Source organism: Canis aureus, chromosome 8 (genome assembly GCF_053574225.1).
Source record: "Canis aureus isolate CA01 chromosome 8, VMU_Caureus_v.1.0, whole genome shotgun sequence".
Taxonomy (NCBI): Eukaryota; Metazoa; Chordata; class Mammalia; order Carnivora; family Canidae; genus Canis; species Canis aureus.
In genome coordinates this window covers 58,549,926-58,571,682 of record NC_135618.1, presented here as the reverse complement: position 1 = coordinate 58,571,682, position 21,757 = coordinate 58,549,926, and the positions used below count along the sequence as shown (strand labels likewise).

Here is a 21,757-nt window from a genome sequence, read left to right as displayed (position 1 = left end):
CAGCGCCCTCCTGCTCTGCGCACCTCTGGTCCAGCCCCGCGGGGCATGCTGGGAAACTCCCGCTGCCAGCATCTCGCCCCGCCCACACCTACGCCCACCTCCAGCTCCCGAGGGGGCAGTCCTGGGGTGGGGACACTCTTGGGCTGGTCCCACCTGATTCGCCAGATCCTGGCTCCCCGGGCCCCCCTTGGGGCAAACATCTGTGCCGCCCATCCTGTCCCCTCTTCCATCTTCCCAGGTCCACACTGAGACAATGGACAAAGGTATGTGGGAAGAAAATGCTCTAGCAACCTGCACTGCCCAATACTATAATCGCTAGTCACAGATGGCTATTTGCATTTAAATGTCGTCAATAAAGTTTAAGGATGGGAGATCCCCGGGTGGTTTAGCGGCTTAGCGGTTTAGCACCTGCCTTTGGCCCAGGGCGCCATCCTGCAGTCCCAGGATCGAGTCCCGCATTGGGCTCCTGGCATAGAGCCTGCTTCTCCCTCTGCCTGTGTCTCTGCCTCTCTCTCTCTCTCTGTGTCTATCATCAATCAATCAATCAATCTTAAAAAAATAAAGTTTAAGGATCGGTTCCTCAGTCACACTAGCCGCATTTCAAGCGCTTCCCAGCCACACACGTGGACTGTACTGGACAGCGTGAAACCCTCCCATTGTAGCAAAAAAGTTCTGTTGGACGGTGCTGTTCTGGACATTCTTTTGTCTTGTTACAAAATCCCTTTCCTAAAATTGTCCTTTGAGCCAATATTTTGTCTTTCTCCTTCCTTCTTCCTGCAAATCTAAAATAAAACTTTGATCCATGCCGGTAATTTGAATTTTTGTGTTTTCTTTAACAACAAACTGACTCTCAGGGTATAGTTAATAAACGCTGGAGTGAAGGGGTGAGTTGCCAGGTGGAGAACTCCTGACCAGTGAAGGGGTGGGCATAATAAGCCAGAGCGCCAAGAGATGATGGCGGTGATGATGATGATGAGGGAGCCTATCTCCAGAATGCCCCGAGGATGCGGGTTTAATTACTCTTCCTGTTTGACAAATGAGAAAGCCAAGGGATGGACAGGATAAAGGGGATACGGCAGAGAAGGGGCCTGGGGCTCCACACCCCAAAAACCTTGGGGTTCCTTGCCTAATTTGGAGAACGGGGAGGCCAAGGACAAGATTTTAAGGAGATTTTAGAAAGTTCTTTGTTGGGATCCCTGGGTGGCGCAGCGGTTTGGCGCCTGCCTTTGGCCCAGGGCGCGATCCTGGAGACCCGGGATCGAATCCCACATCGGGCTCCCGGTGCATGGAGCCTGCTTCTCCCTCTGCCTGTGTCTCTGCCTCTCTCTCTCTCTCTCACTGTGTGCCTATCATAAATTAAAAAAAAAAAAAAAAAAAAAAAGTTCTTTGTTGAAGAAATTCCAAGAAGGTCCCTGGCAGCTAGCCATTCCCTGGGTGAAGTCACTTCACACCCGAGTGAGAATATCAGCAATGAGGCTTTTATTTTATTTTTAAGGATTTTTTTATTTATTCATGAGAGACAGAGAGAGAGAGAGAGGCAGAGATACAGGCAGAGGGAGAAGCGGGCTCCATACAGGGAGCCCGACGTGGGACTCGATCCCGGGGCCCCGGGATCACTCTCTGAGTCAAAGGCAGACGCTCAACCACTGAGCCACCCAGGCGTCCCAGCAATGATGATTTTAAACTGTAGCCAGTCACTGCTGTCAGGAGGAACCTGAGTCCCCCACTTCTGCAAGGTGGGAGGGAGCCCTGCTGGATGGAGGAACACTTCCAGTGGCTTCACTTCCCCTCTCTGGCTCCGGCTGGGCGGCTTCTTTTGGGGATTGGGGAGATTAAAGATTGGTGGCTGGTTTCCATCAGACCGTGTTTCTCAGCCTATGGGTTTTTTTTTTTTTAATTTTTTTTAATTTTTATTTATTTATGATAGTCACAGTGAGAGAGAGAGAGAGAGGCAGAGACACAGGCAGAGGGAGAAGCAGGCTCCATGCACCGGGAGCCCGACGTGGGATTCGATCCCGGGTCTCCAGGATCGCGCCCTGGGCCAAAGGCAGGCACTAAACCGCTGCGCCACCCAGGGATCCCCTCAGCCTATGGGTTAATGTGCAGTTGAACCAAGATGTAAATTCCTCGCTCCAGCTCCCATCCTGCCTGAGCTTATCTCCCACCACTGTCCCTGGCTCACTGCGCTGTAGCTGACCTTTTGGAACTGTGACTGTGTTGAATTCATTATGCCTCAGGGCCTTTGCACTTGCTCTCACCTCTGTTCAGAATGCTCTTCCTCCAGCGCTTCCTGGCTTCTTCCGGTCATGGCAGACTCAGCTTAAATGTCATCTCCTTAAAGACCTCCCTTGTTAGTTCCCCCTACCTCAGACTCCTCTTTTCTCCATAATACCCCCCAGTGTAACCTTCTCCTTTGTCTATTTAATGTCTGTCTCCTACAATGAACTGTAAGATCCAGGGAGGAAGGGACCTCGTCTCACTCAGTGAGAGCCTTCAGTATCTGGCACAGTGCTGAGCACACAGTAGGTGCTCAGTAAATACCGGTGGCAGGTGCAGCTTTCCTGCCTTCTGCTTCCTCCTTCCTTGTGTTAAGCTGGGGAAGAGGATTTAGGGAAGCAAAAACAGTGGCCTTTCCCCAGCTTCCCTGAACCTAGGAGGGTGGGTTTAAATCCACTTAAGAAATGGGAGGAGTCTAATTCTCCATTCCCACTTCCCAAAGCCCAGACAACTCTGTAATAGGAGCCTCAGCTGACCACTTGGGTCCCCTTCTCTTAAGACCCTGGGGAGACGACAAGGTGATCAACTTCAGTTCTGTTGTTGGACTTCCAGCCCAACCGCCCCTCCACCACTCACACAAAACTCAAAACATGAAAACATGTTTTCTCTGTTTGCTGCTTACTTTTAAAATGTGATTTTCTGAGACAACACTCAGGCAAGATGGATTTAGGGCTGACACTCACGTAGGTGGCATACATTCTGTGGTGGCTGGGAGCCCTCCACGTCTGACCTGGGTTCAAGTCCTGCTCCAGGATGTCCTCACTGTGTGGTCCTAAGCTAACCTTCACCCTCTCTGGGCCTGCTTCCTTATCTATAAAATTGGGAGAATCGAACCCGCCTACTAGAGCTGTGACGTAGCAGATATACAGCACTTAGCATATTGCTTGGCCCTAAGTAGTTCTTTTGATTCCAAATTTTTACATATGCCTTTTCATAAGGAGCTCCTATAGGCAAAAAGTTCAGGCTGTCATTCACAGCGTGACCTTGGACAAGTCCCTTTTCCTCTCTCACGCTAAGTTCTCCCATCTGTAAATTGTGGGGTGAGAGGTCGGCTTGGGCATCGAAAGGGATAGATTTGGGCTCAGCACAAAGGAAGGATTTCTAACAAACACCAGGCTGCATGTGAGGTAGCGAGCCCCCCATGGCTTCTAGTGCATTGTGTAGAACACCCGAACAGAAAGGAACCTTGAACCTCTAAGCCCCTTACTTTCCACGTGTGGCCATCAGGGTAGCTACGCAGAGACCAGAACTATCCCAGAGCTTAAATCCCCTGCCTGCATCCTCATACCGTCTGCCTGGACGTCGAGCATGGATCACTTGTCCAGGCACCCTAGCTAATGGGGACGCTGCCTGGGTTCAGCTACAGACAGGCCCGCCCTAACTCGCTGTGTGACCTTGGCCAAGTGTAGCACTTGCGGACAGTACTCCGTCCACGTCTCCTTGATGCTCCAAAGGCTGCCCAGATATTAACTCTCAGCCTGGTGACTTATTTCCTGGAGCAGCTGAAGTGCTGGAGAATTGATGCCTCTGGAGGCAGCCCTGGACCAGAGAGCAGCGGTGGACAAACGCCCCAGCCCCCTACCTCTGCAGGGATACCTTCAGGCCTGCGCCATTGCAAGGCCATCCAAGGCTCTGGGTGGGGTGAAGGTCAGCTGCCCAGGCTAGCCCCGTTGGGTAACACGCCCTTTACCGCCTCCTGACCTTGCTTGACTCCCAAGCAAGGTGTCCTGGAATCACCCCCTAAAGCAGCTACCTGCACTTGAATCCCTGTCTCGGGGATGGGGGTGGGGACCCAAATAGGAGAAGGTTATTTAACCTTTTAGACCTCATTTCCTCTGGACGGCAAGATTCAGTGAATGAACAGAGATAAAGGGCTCACAACCAGGTCTGGCAGTGTGTCTGTTTAATAAATGTGGGGGAGGAAGGGGGAGGAGATAAACAAGCTTTATTTATATAAAACTCCACACCCTCTCGTTCCACCCTCCTCAGCATAGACAAATACCAGGTGATAAAATAATCTTTGAGACGCAAACAAACATTACTCAACCTGAGGGGTAGGTCAATGTGCAGGCTAAGTGTGCCCGGTGTGGACCGCCCAGAACGCCCAGCTCGGCCGGGTCACTGGACGGGAACCACTCTCTGCGTCCCGCCTCTCCGTGGCTGCGGGCAAGCATCCACGGGGGCGCAGAGTGGCCCCAAGGTAGCTGGCTGTGTTTATTCTGGGGATCCCGTGCTTCACAGGAGCCCCCAGTCTTAGGGTGTGAGGAAGCCGCCAGCAACTCGTCATGGCTTGGTGATCACAATCTTCTGTGTACTATTGTGTTTGATACCAGCACATGACAAAGCTGCCCCGCCACGGCCCAGGTCTGCCCCCAGTGTCAACCTAAGGAAGGTCTGTTGACAGACAGATGGGCACCTCTGGGCAAATTACCACCCTTCCTGGACTTCAATTTCCCAAGGCATGTACCTGTTGGCTTGCTTGGTTTCTAGGCTCAGTGCCCAATCCATGGGATAGCAGGAGCACATCCCAGAACTGGGCAAGACACAAATCACCCGGCGATTAGATGGACAAAGCACGCCTGGGGGCCATGACAGGGACAGCACACTGGACAAGCTGTGGGCCGATGACGTGGCCAAGCCGAGGTGCCCAAGGAGCTCCTCATCCCTGAAGGTGCCTCTGCCCCAGGCCATCCACTCCCATGGGAGGTGACAGTCCCGGGCCAAGGCAGGGAGATGCAGGGGGAGGTCCAGTCTCTGCACCCCCGTGTCAGACCGCCTCACAACTTCATGCCAGGGTTTTCCAAGTCTTTTGTAAATCTGGAAGCCTGGCCCCCTTCCAGGGGGAGGCGTGTCACAGGCATGGCTAAGGCCCAGCCCTCACCTGCAGACATCAGCAACCAGAGGATGCATCTAAGAAGCGCTCATGCATGTGGGCTCTGTGGAAAGCACGGCCAGCTTTTTGGGGGTCTGGCTTGAGCTCTGAGCACTGCTGGAGGCAGGCTGGGAGAACGGAGAGGATTTGCCCTCCTTTGAGACCCCCGAGGGTACCAGGGAGGCCGGAGAGAGGCTGGCCTCCAGCAGAACCCCACCTGGCAGGACGTTCGGGGCCCTCAGGGGGCTCAGCAGGAGTGAGGACCTGTCCCCACAGCAGCAGCCACAGCAGGGGCTGGGCACTATGTGGGCCTTGCCACGCTCCTCCTGGTCATGCCACTGCTTCAGGTGGCCACACAAGTGGCAGGTGAGGGCTGAGTAGACGATGCTACTGGCCAGGTCGTCCCTGAGGGGGTCTGTGGCCTGCTCTGGGGCCAGCAGGGTCTTACGGCTGTCCTCCTCCTTCCCTGCCGGCTCCACACCCAGGTGCTCTGGGGAGCTGCCTGTGCCGAGCGAGTCCTGAGGGCTGCCAGGTGGCTCCGTGTCCAGTCCGAAGGTGAACAGGGGGACAGGGACTGGGGTGGGGGCCCCAGGGCAGCCAGGAGTGAGGCTCTGGAAGGGCTTGTAGCCCCCCTCCCCACTGCCGGCCTCACCCCCAGATGTCCCCGGGCAGGTGGCACCGCCAGGGAGCAGACTGCAGAAGGCCTTGTACCCCGCTTCCCCAGAAGGGCCGAAGCCTGGCCCCCCGGCGTCGGGGGCGCTGCCCTGCTTCACGGCGCACGTGAACTCCCGGTAGCCGCTGCCGGGGCCCGGGCCGGGGGCCGGGGCTGCCCGGTGCTGGAGGACACTCTGGCGCAGGATCTGCTCCCAGCTTTCTGGCTCAGGCTGGAGGGCGGCAGGTGGCTCCGGGGGCTGGGGGGCAGAGGGGATGCCGGGGTCCGCTTCCCCGGGGCGATCGGCCAGCTCTGGGTCGGAGTCACCGTCGCCGGGATCGGAGGACTGGCCCAGAAAGCTGCCGAAGCTGCGGTACGCGGGGTTGTCTGTGACGACGGGGGGCGGCTCTGGGAAAGCCGAGCTGCCTGCGCTCTGGGTCGGGGAGGCCTGAAGAGCGGACTCGGGGCGGCGAGGCTGCTCCGGGCCCTCGGGCGCCGCCCGGGGCCCGGCCCTCGGGAACTGAGCCCAGGGCATCTGAGCGCCCACACTCCCCGAGGGGGGCGGAAGGCATGACTCCTCCAGGCCCTGCGGGCAAAAGCCCCCATTCTCACCGCCGAGAAGGTCCAGGAAGAGGCTTTCCGTCAGCCGGGCCACGATGCCCTCTCTGCCCTCCTGGAAGCTGCCCCCGCTGCCCTCCAGCGATGGGCAGAGGCTTCTTTTATCTTCCTCCACCTCCTCCTCCTCTTCATTGTCCACCGGGGCCTCAGAGAGCTCCACACATTGCACCACGCTGATGCTCTCCGGCCAGAGGATCGTCTTGCTGACCTCCACAGGGCACCACGCGGGTTTTCCAGGACCTTGGAGAGGCCCATTTTTGGCAGTCTTGGGGGACTCCTCCTCCCTGCCCAGGCCATGCTCCAGTAGACAGGGCAGGAGCTTGGTAAGACAAGTCTTCCAGTGTCTGCAGAAGCAGAGAGAAGTTCGGTCAGGATTCAGTGTCTGCGCTTGAAAAATTCCTATTCATCCCTCAAAGCTGGGCTTGACGTCAGCCTGGACTGATGTCTATCTACTGCAGACTTTATAATCAATAATCTTGACTCTTGACTTTATAAATCAATAATCTATCAGCCTATCTTCACCACTACACTGGGAAGTGCTTAAGGGCAGGGCCTGTGTTTTATTCTGGGATTTCTGGAGGCTGCACATAACCTGTCACCCAATACAAACCCAGTCTGTTGAATAAAGAAAAGTCTCTGTCGGGGATGATAATATTTAAAATAGTTTTCAATTTAGAATATTTATCAATACAACCGCAGAAGTAATGACTGTGGCGGTGGAGTACTAGGCTGAGGCAGTGTCCTGGAGCCCCCTGCTGGGCCAGCTATCAACTCTTGATAAGTATTTTAAATATCATCCTCGACACAGGAGCTAGAGGTGATGGAGGTGCTAACAGGCCAGGCGATGATCAGATACTCAAGGATTCAAGACGGCAGCTCTTGGCCAACCAGTCTGTAATTATGCCAACACTTGAACCCCTGGCATAGTTGCCCAGGTTGTAGTCTCTATGAGCTTTGCTCAGGACAGACGATGCACTTCCAACCCTAATCCCCCTGCCCCCCGCCGTGAAACTCAGGAGGCTCAGCCATCATGCCCACCTACCCAGCCCACTGTTCCTCCTGCCACCCCTCAAAGCTCAATGTCACAGAACAAGTGCTGAATGCTAAGGAGGAAAAGGCAGACGTGGAGGTGGGGTGTGATCCCACTCTTAGGATGGGCCCACTGCCCCAATTCCAACCCCTTCCAAATCCATGTAGGCAGTGACCTAGGTTCATATACATACGGGCACTTGGCTGGTTCCTGGCCTCGGGACCGCTTCCCCCAGAGTGACACCTAAAATAAATACAGAGACAGCCAATGAAACAGGGTGGAGAGGCCTTGCAGCCCAGCCTGGGACACAGCAATATTCAGTGAGGGTTTGCTACAAAAAGACGGTAAGGCTTCACATCACACCGGGTGGAGGTCTGACTTGGTCACTTCAGCTCTCTGGGCCTTGGCATCCTGGGAATCAATGAGACTGCCCTAGTACTAAGTTCCTGGGGCTGAAGGTAAAAATGGCCACAGCACTCTGAAGTCCCTCCTATCTCTTGAATCTGGCCTCCCTGTGTGACCCCCTTTGACCAAGAGAATGCCATGGAAGTGACAGTGGGCCAGCCCGCTCAAGGATGACAGACACAGCTTAGTCACCTCCATGCTCCAGGTGAGAGTCAGCCGGCTTCTGGATCTGTGAGTGAGGCCACTGGGAAGGGGCCCAGCCCAGATCCCTCTACCCTACACCTCTGCATGGAGCCCAAACTGCCCCCCTGCAGAAGCAAGTGCTCAATCAGTGGTGGTTGTTTGGACTCTCTAAATTGTGGGCTGTTTTGTTACACAGCAAAGCTAACTGATACAGATAGCATTTACTGTGTGCAGGACCCTGTAATCTATATTTTATATGTAACCATCTAGATGAATTCCAACATCAGGTAGGTAAGCACTACTACAACCCACATGAGGAAACTGAGACTCAGAGAAGCTAAGCAACATGCCCAAGTCCACACTGTAAGTAAGTGGCAGAGCTGGGGTTCAAAGCCAGCACCTCTGGACTCCAGAGCCACTCCAGAGACCTGAGGATACAGAGGCCAGTATCCTCCCCTTCCCCCCACCCACCCTCCCGCCCACCCGAGAATCCTGCTATGACCCAGGGAAATCCCACATGGCCATCATGTTGGAGAAACTGACCCACCCCTAGCTTGAGGGGGCCACCTGGCTGGTCTCAAGGTATTCCCACTCCCTTACCAGCGAATGCTTTAGGAACAGGCATGTGTTACGATTCAGACCAGTGAGAACTGAGGAGAGACCTGCTGGTGCACTGAGGGCAGTTTTCTGCTCATAAGGGGAAGACACAGGAAGCCCGTGCCCCTCGCCCTCCCCTTTTGACTTCCTGCCCTGGTACAGGCATCTCTCCAGGAGATGATGTGGAGGTGACCCATGAGGTCACCTCCTCCCAAGGGAGGTAAGAAACCAAGCGACCAACTCAGAGGAGCCCATCCTGGCTGAAAGAGTAGCCACGGGATCCAAGGGGCGGGAAGCAAAGGCCTTTGGGCTCCTAATGACCACACAAAGCTGCTGAAACCCTGGAACCTTCCTGACTTCACATGTGCAGTTTCAAAAGCCAACGGAGATCCTTAACATCCGAGCTGCTTTGAGATCTATCTCATGAAGCACGTAGTCCAGAGCATCCTCACCAGCCCACACTCTTACCTGTGAGTCCTGGATGACTATGGCCACGAGGGGGCTGTGGGCTGGGTTGGGAATCTGATCCCACCATCCTTTCTTAATCCTGAAAAAGAAAAGGAAGAGGCATTGGACACCATGGCCAAGTTGATGTTCCTTCTGTGATGGGGTCAGAGACCACATTAAATGGTTTAGACGTCTTGCCCTAACCTCATTCTACAGAGGAAGAGACCGAGGCCCAGAAGGGACAGGACAGCTGGGCTGTGGGCAGAACAGCCAGGTTCGTGCTCCAGCATCCTGCTACCCAGGATGGGGTTCCTGACATGGCCACCTCTGTCCTTGGTGGGAACAAGTCCTAGGGAATGAGGGCAAGCCCAAGTGGCAGAGAGAGAATTGTGGGTTTCCCCATGTCTCGGAGGATACCCAGAGTAAAACAGTCCCTCTCTCCACCCGGGTCTGTCTGGAGCCCCAGAGTGTCAGCGCTGGGACAGGGGGTTCTCAGATCACCTCTGACTGGCCTCTGCCCACTCCACTGGGTCAGGCATCAGGAACAGAACAGTGAACAAGACAGACAAAAGTCCCTGCCCTTGCAGAACTGACCTTCTAGAAGAAACAAACACCAGCCAGAGCCACATAAGTGTCACGAATAAAAGAAAGACGGGGCATAGAGAAGAATGGAGAGTGTGACCCCAGAAAGTCTCTCTGAGGAGGTGACTTCTGAGCGGCAACTGAAGGTGGAGCAGGAGCCACAGAGACACCTAGGGAGAGGGAGGGACAGGCGAGGGGGCAAACGGAGGCTCAGAGAAGGGGAGGCCAGCCCGGGGTCCCGCAGAGCCATCATGACAAGACACGAAGAGGGGAGCCCGCGTGGCCACCAAAGTGCACGACACCGTGCCTCAGTCAACGCCCAGCCAGGGTGCGTCCGGCCTCGCTAGACCCATTTCAGAGATGGGAGGACTGAGGCTGAGACACAGCCCGATTCCAAGCGCCTGAGCTCGTTGGAAACAAGGCTCCTTCTACCCGCCCTGCCCACTGGGATCCAGGACTCTCTCGGGACTCTTGGGCTCCTGAAATATGCTCCTTCAACCTGCAAAGGAGGGACCTGAGATGGACAGAGGGTCAGCCTCTCATCGGCCACAAAGTCACTGAGTTCCAAGGCCAGGATCTGAACCCAGATTTCCAGACTCCGTCAGGGCTGCTGTCTAGAATTCCTGTCTACTGCCACGTGCCTCGAGTGTGTGGACCACACCTGGGTCCCCAGGGTGACCCATCTCCCTTCTGGCCCAGCTCACTCTCCCCCGTCAGGCCTCTCAGCTCAGACGGGCTTGCCTGGCCTCCCCTCCCCAATGCAGCACCCCGAACATTTCCTCCCTTCGCCCTGGGAGGTGCCCTTCAGTGCATGGATCCCTGTGGAAACCAGCTGTGGTTACTGGCTGACCTGGCGTCTTCCCTCTCCCCCCAAGGAGCACAGGGTCCTCGTCAGCCTTGCTCTCAGCCGTCGCCTCAGTGCCCTGCGCATAGTAGCTGCGCGATAAATACTTCTTGTTGCACGCAGGGACCGAAAGCTGGCAGGTCAGAGGGAGACTCCCCGCCACTGCACGCCCCGGGGCGGCCGGCTCGATGGCATCCTGTGGCGAAGCCCAGGACTCACTTGATGATACTGAAGTAGCAGGACAGGCAGATGGCCAGGATGACGAGGCAGGAGATGCTGACGCCAAGTGGCAGGTGCTGCTCCCAGGGCTCGTAGTCTGGAATGGGAGGGAAGCCGTGAGCCTGCAGCGCGCCGGGTACCACCTGCCCTCTGCTTCCCGGAGCCGGAGACCGAGGCCTTGAGGAAGGGTCGTCCGAGACCCTGCGTGAGCTGGCCGCCACGGAGCCCTCCCGCCTCATCCCCTCCTACTGAGAGCCCTTGTCACACGGCCTCCTCGCGGTCCCCTGCTCCTCCAAAGCTCGGTGCCACCCTGGGATCTTGAACCTGCTGCTCTCTTTCCTGACGCTCAGAGGTCAAGAGTGGTGACTCTGGAGCTGGACTCCCTGAGTTTGGGGCCTGACCAGGTCATATCCTTGCTGGCGACCCAGCTTCTCTGCACCTCGACTTCCTCGTCTGTACCCGGGGGTTAATGTACCCCCATGTTACAGGGTTGTTGTGGGGATTACACGACGTAACACACGGAGCACTCAGAATGGTGTCTGCACATCCAGAAGCTTATGCTGTTGCCGACCGTGCACACCTGGCTCCTTCTCATTCACTTCACTGTCACCTGCTCCAGAAAGTTCCCTCGTGCCCTCTCTCCTGCTGCCCCCCTCCTAACCCTCCATGCCTCACTCTGCTTCTTCTCCCCAGACTGGCTGTCAACTGGATGGAGATCTATCGGATTTATTTTTCTGTCTGCTTGTTTCTTTTCTGTATCCCCCGGAGAATGTCAATCCCAGAAGATCAGGGGCTTCTGTCTGTTTTGTTCACGGCTGATACCCCAGGGTCTAGCCCTGAGCCAGGCAGGCAGTCGGGGCTCAATACATATATGTGGAAATAATGAAGTGTCCAGCACCTTGTGTATGTTCCACACAAGCCATTCTCTCCCTTTCTCTTCCCTTCCCCGGGTCAATGGTAGAATCAAATCAATGTGGCAAAACTCTGCCCAGCGCTTACTGTGTGCCTGGTGCTCTGTGGGGCACCAGAGGTCTAGACTCAGAGTAGATCCCACCTATGGAGCTTGCAGCCCACAGTGTAAGACAGATGGGTCAAGAGACATCCACAAGACAAATGAGCAACACCCAGAGGGACATGGCGGGGCAGGGTTTGGTTGCGGTACCCACCAACGGCCACTGTGCCCCGCCCTTTGAAGACCCCTTCTCTCAGTAATGTTGACAACAGCTCTTACTCCTCTTCCATGGTATAGATGATGCCTGAGGCAGTCCCTTCCCCTACAGCTACCTCCCCCTTCCTTACCAGGGAGCAGTGTGCCCACCCTGAGGTTTGGGCCAATCATGATTATCCTCTTCTTTTTTTCTCTTTTTTTAAAGATTTTATCCATTTATTCATGATAGACAGAGAATGAGAGGCAGGGACATAGGCAGGGGGAGAAGCAAGCTCCCCGCGGGCATCCTGATGCAGGACTCAATTCCAGGACCCTAGGATCACGACCTGAGCTGAAGGCAGACACTCAACCACTGAGCCACCCAGATGCCCCTCCTCTTCTCCTTTCCAGAGTACATCTGAGTTTCCAGCTGGGAGAGGCTCAATGACAGTCCCAGCCAATAGGATTGCAAGGGGAAGTCTGCTAGGGAAGCTTCTGGTAAGATTTTTGCTTCCTGATAAAAGAAAGAAATGCACAAGGTGCACTTGCTTGTGGTAGCCTTTCATTTCTGAAAGGCATGAGGGTGCCTCCAGCAGTCAACTTGGGGCATTGGAGTAACAAGTCAAAGGATAAAGTGCTACCATGGTTAGGAGGGCAGAGGAAAGAAGACAAGTCTCTGGGGTGACATCGCTGAGCTGCTGCATAAACTAGGGAAGGTCCCCTTGTAAGACTTCATTTTATATAACATAATTCAATGTTTCTAGTGCAAAAAAACCAGGAGTAAGAGTGTTGCAAAGAGCAGCTGGGGGATGTAGCTACAGAGTGAGGGACTATATGTCCTAGAATCCCTTGCAGCTATGTGTGCCACTGGGCACCAACAGAAACCAGCAAAATAGCATTTACGTTCACCTACTTTAAAATTACAGAATCTATGAGAAGCACCATGAGATCTTGTTTTTACAGTGTTAATAAAGAAGCCCATATTCCTAGATAACAAATATATTTTGAAATACTTTTATGACCTCATCTCAATAAAATTAGTTTCCCTCATCATCCTATGTATTTTATTTTTTACATTTAAAAATAGTATTCTGGGGTTCACAGCCAAAGGGGTCCATGATATGAAAAGGTTAGGAATCTTTGTCCCTAAGGGAATGATGGAACCACAGGGAGGAGCCCCCCTCCCCCATCCCTGCAAAACCAGCTGAGTTCACGCTGGACGGTTACATGACCAAGAAATACATTCCTACAGCGAAGAGTCACAGAACTTGCGGGCTCATTTGTTACCGCAGCCTGCCCTACCTGCCCTGACCAGTACACCAGGTCAGTCAGTAATCCCATTAACCTACAGTTAGAGCCACTCTCTGCTATGGGAATGCAAAACACGGATGCTCAGCCAGAGGAGGTGTCTGGCCACAGGATAAAAGTGAGGAGCCCGTGTCCTACCGACTCACAGCCCCCTGTGGATACTCACAGTTAAGCCACGTGGTGCTGGGGCTCCAATCACTCCAGGTGCTGTTGTAGGTCTGAGCCCAGGCCCTCACACGTGCGCTGTAGGAAGCTCCAGACTTGAGGGTGCTGGCTGCCAAGCGGAGGGTGGGCCCCATGTAGGTCACATTATAGACTTTAAACTGGGAGAGGAAAGGGACACATTAGTGCACCAGATTGGGGGAAAGAAGTACCAGCTGCCACCAGGGCTGCTGTCTCCTCCGTTGGCCCCACAGTGTTTAAGAGCCACCAGCCTGGACATTTGGCTATTCCTCCAATTCGGGGCTTTGTTTGCCACCTCTCCAACTGTGACCAGAGTCAAGCGAGATGAGTCAGGGAACTGGCCCTCAGCCTGCACCCCCTCCACCAGCTCCCCGATTACCTGTGCAACATTACTGGGACAAGCTGAGTTTCAGTATTCTCATCTGTAAAATGAGGGTAAGAGTCCCTACTGCCATCTTCTAGCTGTGTGACCCTAGGCAAGTGATGTAACCTCTCTAGACCTCAATATCCTTCTTCAGCTAAATGCTGATAATAAAAGCCTGTACCTCACCTCCTAGGGTTGTTGTGAGGGTTAATACAGGTAAGCATGGAGGACAGGGCCCAGCATGCAGGAAGCATGACAGTGACCCTTCTACAGCACAGAAAGGTCACCAAGTTCCTCTCTCTCCTCCATGGGCTCTCTGGAGCCTTCATACTCAAACCTGAGTTCTAGTCTAGAATCTCAGCCCTGCTCCAACTGCTGGAAAGGGACTTCTAAGACCTGTTATCCAGTGAAAAGGGTAAATGAAAATTAGTCTGTGTTGTTTGCCACCTTTTATGCTAAAAAAAACAAAAAACAAAACAGACAGACTCTAGGATGGCCACGTGATCCCACCTTGCATCATGCCCCTGCATAAACCCCTCTTCTTGAGTGTGGGTAGGGCTTGTGACCTGTTCCTATCAACAGAATGAAGCAAAAGTGATGGGTAGGTAGGGACCACATGAATGGGGTCTTATCAGATAAGGCTGTAATTCCCACTGGCTAGAGGATGCTCTATCCTCTGCTGGTTTTGAGAAGTCAATAGGGAAGGAACTGAGGGCAGCCTCCCACCCACGGCCAACGAGAAGCTGTGGCCCACAGTCCAGCAGCCCATAAGAAACAATGCTGCCAACATCACAGCTGGCACTCAGGAGTGATCTTTCCCTGGTCGAGCCTCAGATGAGACCACAGCCACAGCCGAGTTCTTGACTGTGCCTGTGGGAGAGCCTAAGCTAAGGCCCCAGGTAAGCCACATTCAGACTCCTGGTCCCTAGAAACGGTAGCTCAATAAAATGCATGCTGTTTAAAGCAGCTACATTTGTGGTGATTGTGTTATATAGTGAGAGAAAAGTGACACAGCGAGGAATGAACACACGTTTCCATGTACATGCATACACTCTCTGGGGAGGACACACATGCCTCCCAGACCTCTGCTGGCACTAGCCTGGCCTTCCTTCCCCTCCTGGAAGGAGATGGGAGCAGGAGTCAGCCTCTGGGATAAAGAACTGGAGGTTGGGGTCACAACAGAAACATATTTACCATCTCAAGTCCTTTCATACCATTTGAATTTTTTACTACATGTATTACTCGTATTAAAAAGAAAACTTTAAAAAATGAAATAAAATCTGTGATCAAGATCAATTCTGATGTCACGGGAGCAACCTGAATCCTACGCCCAGGGCTCTTCTCCCAGCAAGGTCCGTCCCTCTGCAGCTCTGCTTCTGCTCGAAGGCTGGATGTGCATTTAGAGAAATGGTCTGGTGTGAAGTGAGCCGAGGGGAGGTTTTGCACAAAACCCCAACAGGTTGCTGTAGAGACTGGAAGGCAGCTGGAGCTTCCCAGGGAAGCTGAGGTTGGGAAGGGGGTTGTGGGAGGAAATGAAGGCAGGAAAACGAGGCACTTACAGCCTTCTTTTCTTTCTAAATATGAGTAAGCAGCTGGATACAACAGCTGGACCTAGTTCTCCAAAGGAATCATACACCCTGAAGAGAAGAAGTGGATTGGGAAATGTTTTGCTAAGAAACATAAGAGAAATCCGAGCTTCCAAGGAACTACTTGTGGCTTGTTTTTCAACAAAGAGGCCAGGTATTTGGGAGGACACCTCCGAGGGAAAGATCCAAGGCAGGAGAAACAACACAGACTCTGGAGTTCAAAACCTGGCTCCCAACCCCAGCTCTGCCAATTCCAGCAACCCTGGGCGAGTCAGTCTATCTCTTCATGCCTCAGTTTCCTTGTCACTAAAACGGAGAGGCCAGCACCCTTCTGCGTGCAGGGCTTTCACAACCGACAGTGATACATTCTGAGCCCAGCACATTTCAGGCATGCAAAAAATGGTAACCATTAGGATCAATCATTAGGCTGTGGCATTCATGACGCTGCACACACCACCACATCCCCATAATCCTCAGATGCCACGAATCTTCGTATCTCCAAGTCTTCGCTTATGTGGTTCCACGCAGCCTACCCTTCCTTCCCTATCTAGAAAACTCTTATACACCCTTCAATGCTCAGGCCAAAACGAAATCATCCAGAGCCATGATTAACGCCATCCTCCAAACCCCACAGCAAATGTCTAAGATGTCTTCTCAGAACTGATCGCATCCATTGAACGCACAGCATGGGGAATACGGCTACTAATATCCTATTCACTCTGTATGGTGACAGTTTGGTAACTAGACTTATTGCGGTGATCATTTTGAAATGTGTACAAATGTCAAATCTCTGTTGTACACCTGACACTAATATTGCATGTTAATTATACTTAAATTAAAAAAAAAAAAATTGGTCCCATCCAGTCTTGAGCCACAGCTGGTGTCTGCAATATGGTAGCAAACAGAGCTGGACACGCACCCAGCATCTAGGAGGCTGGGGTCAGGTACCCAAAGCTCAGAGCAGGTAAGCTTCTGTCTCCAGCTCCAGGGTTAATCCTCATTGGTCGAGGCCAATCACGGCCACGCCATTCCCTAGCCTGTGATTGGTCAGGAAGGAGCATGTGACCAGCTCCGGCCAATGACCAATGAGGGAAATTCTATAGGTTGGGTCGGTTGCTGGGGCAAGCAGAGATGGGTGAGGGGTGTCTCAGTAGCCTCTACCCCACCAACAAGAGGAGCTGCACCCAGAATTCTGAGGCCCTGGGCATGTACGTGACAACAGCCATAGCTTGGGCACGCTGATTAATTCTACCTGCTGGCTGGAGTCCGCGGCCAGGTTCTGCACCTGTGTCTCAGCCAGCCCTATCCCTGTTTCTCCTTCCCCGGACTTTCCTCTGGGGACCCACCTCTCCCTCATTCTCCACCCATGTGGCTTGGGTGGAGCTGACCCCACCTGCAGCTCCAGAGGTGGCCATGTGACTCACCTCTAGCCAATCAGAGCACAACATCAGCACCCTCTTTCCTGCCCACAGCCTGGGCCAGGTTCAGAGATTTGCATGTCATCCAAGCCAGGCAACTGAGGATCGGCCCCCCAAAATTTACTGGAACTCCCGGAAAAGAAAGACTTTTCCCACTGTGGCTTTGCATGTCACTAGCATGTAGCATGGAGTTGCTGGTGCCACTACCTGAGGGAAGAGCGTCTAAAAATGAAGCCAGTACAGAATAAAGCAGAGCCAAGGGAGGGATAGATTCCTGGACCTAAAGCCAGCCACGATAAGCAAATAAGGAAGCTTTCTTTGCACTCTACAGGTCACACCCCTCTCTCCCCTCCAGCCTCTGCTCTTAATAAGCCTTGCACTTCCCGGAACATGGGAAGGGGATTTAGCTACAAAATGGAGCCTGCCTCTCTCTTTGGCAACTGTGCAGCCCCTCCCAATGCTTTCTAAGCCTCGGCTGCGAGAACCTGGCTGCTCCATTCCCGCTCCCACCACACGCCGTGGCCCCGTGCCAGGGGGGAAACCACACCTGAGCATCTGAGAGGTGTCAATCAACACCCACCCACTCCCTGGCTGAGGTAGGAAGATAGCAGCTGATGTGGGGGTGTACGATGTGTGGAGCCTGCTCCTGGCAGCAGGAGCCAGGCCAGCCCGGGTCCCCAGATACAGGGCGTGCCTCGGAGGAGGCCCTGGGTGAGTCTGACATAGCGAGTTCTAGACCAAGGTGTGGGAGGGCAAGGCCGACGGGGCTTTCCAAGGCCTAGTGGCGCTCGGGAGAAAAGGAGAACAACGTTTCAGACACACAATGAGTGCCTGGCAGGGGAACCTGTCTGGGTCACACACGTGGCACTCTCAGTAGCCAGTGGAGTGGGTACTCTCGTTATCCCCATATTACAGATGAGACAACTGAGGTACAAGGGGGTTACATGACACGGCCAGGGTCACACAGCTGACGGGTGGAAGCAGGTATGAGAACCCAGCTCTGTGGGATGCTGGGGCTCTGGGGGTTCAGATGCTGTCCCTCCCCTGGGAATGTGTGAGGGAGAAACGGAGGTGGCAGGAAATAAACTCCACCCCCACCCGAAAGTAAAACAGAAGGGAGCCAAGCCAGCCACTGTGGACAGCCAGCCCCTGCTAGCATTTACTGGAGAGTCTACTGTCCATCAGTTCTCCCTTTCTAAAACCTGTCAATGCCCCGCACTCCTCACTGTGATGGAAAAGTCTCCTCCTGCCTGAGTCCCAGGAGTTGGTAGAGAAACCACCCAGTGCACACACTCACGTCCTCGGGGTCGTTGTCATTCGAAACGTTGACCATGTAGGTGAGCTCAGAGTGCAGGTGATTCTCAGTAGGGTACGGGTTTGTCCACATCAGCAGCCACGTGTGGGAGATGTTGGGGTGAACTGTGAGGTTGCCGGGGGTCCTGGGCTTCACTGTGGAGAAGTGGTGCCCAGTGAGGCGCTTGTCCGGATGAGGAGAGGGACAGCCCACGGGACACAGGTCACTTAGTAGGTTGACTGTGGGGATGCCTGGGTGGCTCAGTCAGTGAACCCCCCAACTCTCAATTTCAGCTCAGGTCAGGATCTCAGGGTCAGAGTATGCGGCTCCATGCTCAGTGAGGATTCTCGACTACCCCCTTCTGTTCCTCTCCCCTGCTCTCTCTTTCTCAAGCAATTAAATAAATCTCTAGATTTTTAGACAACCATGCTGCTGTAGCACATTTATGGGATCCCATGTGGATTTAGTCTCAATAGAGAATGACCATCATAATACCGACTACAGTGTTGCTAAAATTCTACCTAGTGATCGTGGTTATTAACCAGCTTTCTACAGTGAATGCAAAACATAAGCCAAAGGAACCCAAAATTTGCCTTTTTCACCTTTGTCCTTCACACTTTTGGCCACATCTATGTACTATGTTATTACCCTTTTTATTTTGATTCATGTGTTTTCTTAAATGTAGTCTTCTTTTAAGCAATCCTGTCCAGAAGATCACAGGTATGTAATATGTATTAAAATCAATGCAGGGGATCCCTGGGTGGCTCAGCGGTTAAGAACCTGCCTTCAGCCCAGGGCGTGATCCTGGAGACCCAGGATCGAGTCCCACGTCAGGCCCCCTGCATGGAGCCTGCTTCTCCCTCTGCCTGTGTCTCTGCCTCTCTCTCTCTCTCTCTCATGAATAAATAAAATCTTTCTTTAAAAAATAAAAAATAATAAAAAATTAAATCAATGCACACATGCAGAAATTATTTTAATTCATGGGTTCATTCACGGGTCCATTTAAACAACCCACTGACCATGGGCGGTACAAATGGGCCCTTCGAGAACTGCTGAGGCCATGAGCTCCACGGATAGTCATGAGAATACTCCTCTGCAGCTTAGTAGCTGTGTGACCTTAGGCAGGTTACTTGCCTTCTCTGTATTATATTCAATTGCACAATGAGGATAACTCTCTTCTGAGAAATGAGGCTCAGAGAGGTAACGTGACTTGCCCAAGGTCACAGAGCAATAAATGGTGTTTTAAACTCCTGTCACTACAGTGCAGCAGAATCACGGTGAGTTGGACTCTGGCTACCAGGATCACGTCAGCCTTCCATGGCCCAGACTGTCTGAAGGAGCGGCAGCTGACCAGGCGACAGAGGGTGGAAGGACAGGTCCCAGCTCCGTTTTTGGTCTGGAGCAAGCATGCCTTCTGATAAGCATGCCTCATCTCAAGACTCCAGTCTGGGCACTTGAATTCAGGTGGTTGAACTATCAAAGCTGAAGGGGACCTGATGTGCTAGGGAGCCCAGCCCCATTTCAGAGATGGGAGGACTGAGGCTCGGAAAGGAACAAAAATCTCATCATGTCTGGGACTATGCAGGAGATTGCTTGCAGCTCACTCCCCCAACTGGAGCCTGCCTCCCCTGCCCCAGAGCCGAGCTGGGGTCCGGGAACCGCACCCCCGCACCCCTGTCCCACCCTGCCCACTCACCATGCTTGCTGGGCTGGAAAGAGCCGCTCCATAGCAGCTGCTGCCCAGCCCACAGGTCCAGCTGATAGACATCCGCTTCCACCGCGTCATCTATCGGCATGCTGCACACGCACACTGAGTCTTCTCGGTTCTCAGGGACACACGTGTGGTTTCTGCAGACAAGGGTGGTGCATCAGATTGCCACGTTCAGGCTGGCTGGGACCCCTGGGTGTCCCTGGAATATGCCTCAGGGAACGCATGCTCTTCCAGCTTCCCAACTGCCCTGCCTGCAGGACCAGATCTGGGTGCTGGGGTGTAGAGGACAACAGACCAGCACTGCTTTCCTTGCTGGCCACAGCCACTTGCCACACACCCCCCAGACTTTTACACGACCCTGGCCATGGTCTTGATCCCGGAACTTGGCTCACCTCTGAAAGCCAGTGAAAGGGAAGAAACAAAGGCACCAAAGAATTTGTAACAATGTGTGTGTGTGTGTGTCCCAGTGTACCTCTGGGTAGCATGGTTTATCCCAGCACACAGTGGACTGTGGCATGCTGCCCCATGTCTCATGGGGTCAGTGAACCTTTTCTGCAATGGGCCAGAGGGTAAATATTTGGGGCTTTGGGGGCCATACTGTTTGTGTCCCAACTACTCACCTCTGCTGCTGTAGCACAAAAGCAGCCACAGACAACACAGAAATGAGGGGGCATGGTCGTGTGCCAGTAGAACTTCATTTACAAAAGCAGGTGGTGGGCCAGATGTGGGCCTCGGGCCAGAGTTTGCAGATCCCTGGTCTAGGCCAGTATATCACGTTTCCAAGCACAGCCGGTCTAGCTTAATACATCGTGGAAGGCCTCTGTCACTGTACCTAGATTCTGGTGTGCCCCACGTGCCAGTGTGCCCTTGTAACTGCGTGCCCAATCACGTCCTGAGCACCACCTGGAAGCATTCTCCAGGTGCTCTGGACTATCCCAGTGACCCACCTGGAGCAACATACCCAAGGTTCCATGGTCCACCACACATCACAGTGAATCTAGCACTAACACACTATCCCCAATCGTCCAGGCACAGCTTCCCCCAAGTCCCAGCTCCACCCCAAACTTACTCAGACCCCATAAAGTCCAGCTGGTAGGACAGGCGGAGCTCGGCACTGCAGTTGGTGGGATGGTCCATCTTCCACTGACAGACAGAGGTGCTGATGTAGTCGGAGAAGCAGCTGGGCTCGTGCAGGACCTTCACACTCCCTGGGGAGACACAGGAGCACTCTGAGCAGCCAGAGGCAGACAAGCAAGGGGTCACGCACCAGTGGGAGGAGTCAGAAGCCAGCCCGGATGGGACCGAGGAGCCCATCACAAAGGAGACCACAGTCCCAGGCGCTGTTGTGTGCCAGTCTTCATGGAGCTGGGGGCAGGATGGGGCTCTGGAGGTTCCCCACTGGCATGGGGCAGATTCCTGAAGCCACAGAATACCCCCAGGTGGCAGGGTCTACCTTTACCTTATGGAAACTCCACTACATGCCCTTGGCCAAATTAAAGTAAGTGTCTCATCTAAGGAATTTCTAGTCTGTTCTGCCACCACAGGCATCGGCCCCAGAGCCATGTGAGCAGGCGGAGGAGGGGCTGTTAGCCATTTGCCTGCTCCTCGATCCCATCTATCTTCCACCCCTCTCTGCACTCAGGAGGTTGACCCTCAAGGTCTTGCCATCCAGGTGCCCTCGACCTCTGGCTGCCGGTTGGGTTCGGCCCGGCCAATATCAAGGGCAGGATGAAAGGTCGGGGTATTTCGTCCAGCTGGTCAGTGGCAGAGCTGTGCGTGAAGCTGGCAGGATGTGCAGTGGGTCTGCTACGTCATGTGAGAGCCCTCGCTCTGGCTCTCGACTGCCCAGCCCTGCACACGGGCAGGTGCCTTCCTGCTCTGGTGCCCAGCACCAGCCCCGCCGCAGCCGGTGCCAGTCGGCATTTGTCTGCTGGATGAAGGACTGACCATATTAGGCAGTGACTCAGAATCCTAATAAACATCTCAAACTCCCCTCTTGTCCAAAACTCACTTCTTCTGA

General features: G+C 53.8%; 1 protein-coding gene across 5 annotated transcripts in view; it reads right to left on the bottom strand.

The window, feature by feature from the left end:
- Window positions 1–4,163: 4,163 nt before the first annotated feature.
- Window positions 4,164–21,757, bottom strand: part of IL4R (interleukin 4 receptor) — a 39,021-nt gene continuing 21,427 nt past the window's right edge. For 4 of the 5 annotated variants that reach the window (XM_077907105.1, XM_077907104.1, XM_077907106.1 and 1 more), the window contains exons 3-10: window positions 20,807–20,945; window positions 19,723–19,874; window positions 18,030–18,181; window positions 13,348–13,504; window positions 10,727–10,823; window positions 9,103–9,181; window positions 7,643–7,692; window positions 4,164–6,763 (exon numbers count right to left, since the gene is read on the bottom strand). In XM_077907105.1, the coding sequence (XP_077763231.1) occupies window positions 5,188–6,763; window positions 7,643–7,692; window positions 9,103–9,181; window positions 10,727–10,823; window positions 13,348–13,504; window positions 18,030–18,181; window positions 19,723–19,874; window positions 20,807–20,945 (2,402 nt within the window). In that variant the 3' untranslated portion in view covers window positions 4,164–5,187. Of the gene's footprint in view, window positions 6,764–7,642; window positions 7,693–9,102; window positions 9,182–10,726; window positions 10,824–13,347; window positions 13,505–18,029; window positions 18,182–19,722; window positions 19,875–20,806; window positions 20,946–21,757 lie in introns of those variants that run through there. The other variant, XM_077907109.1, reaches the window with a different exon arrangement.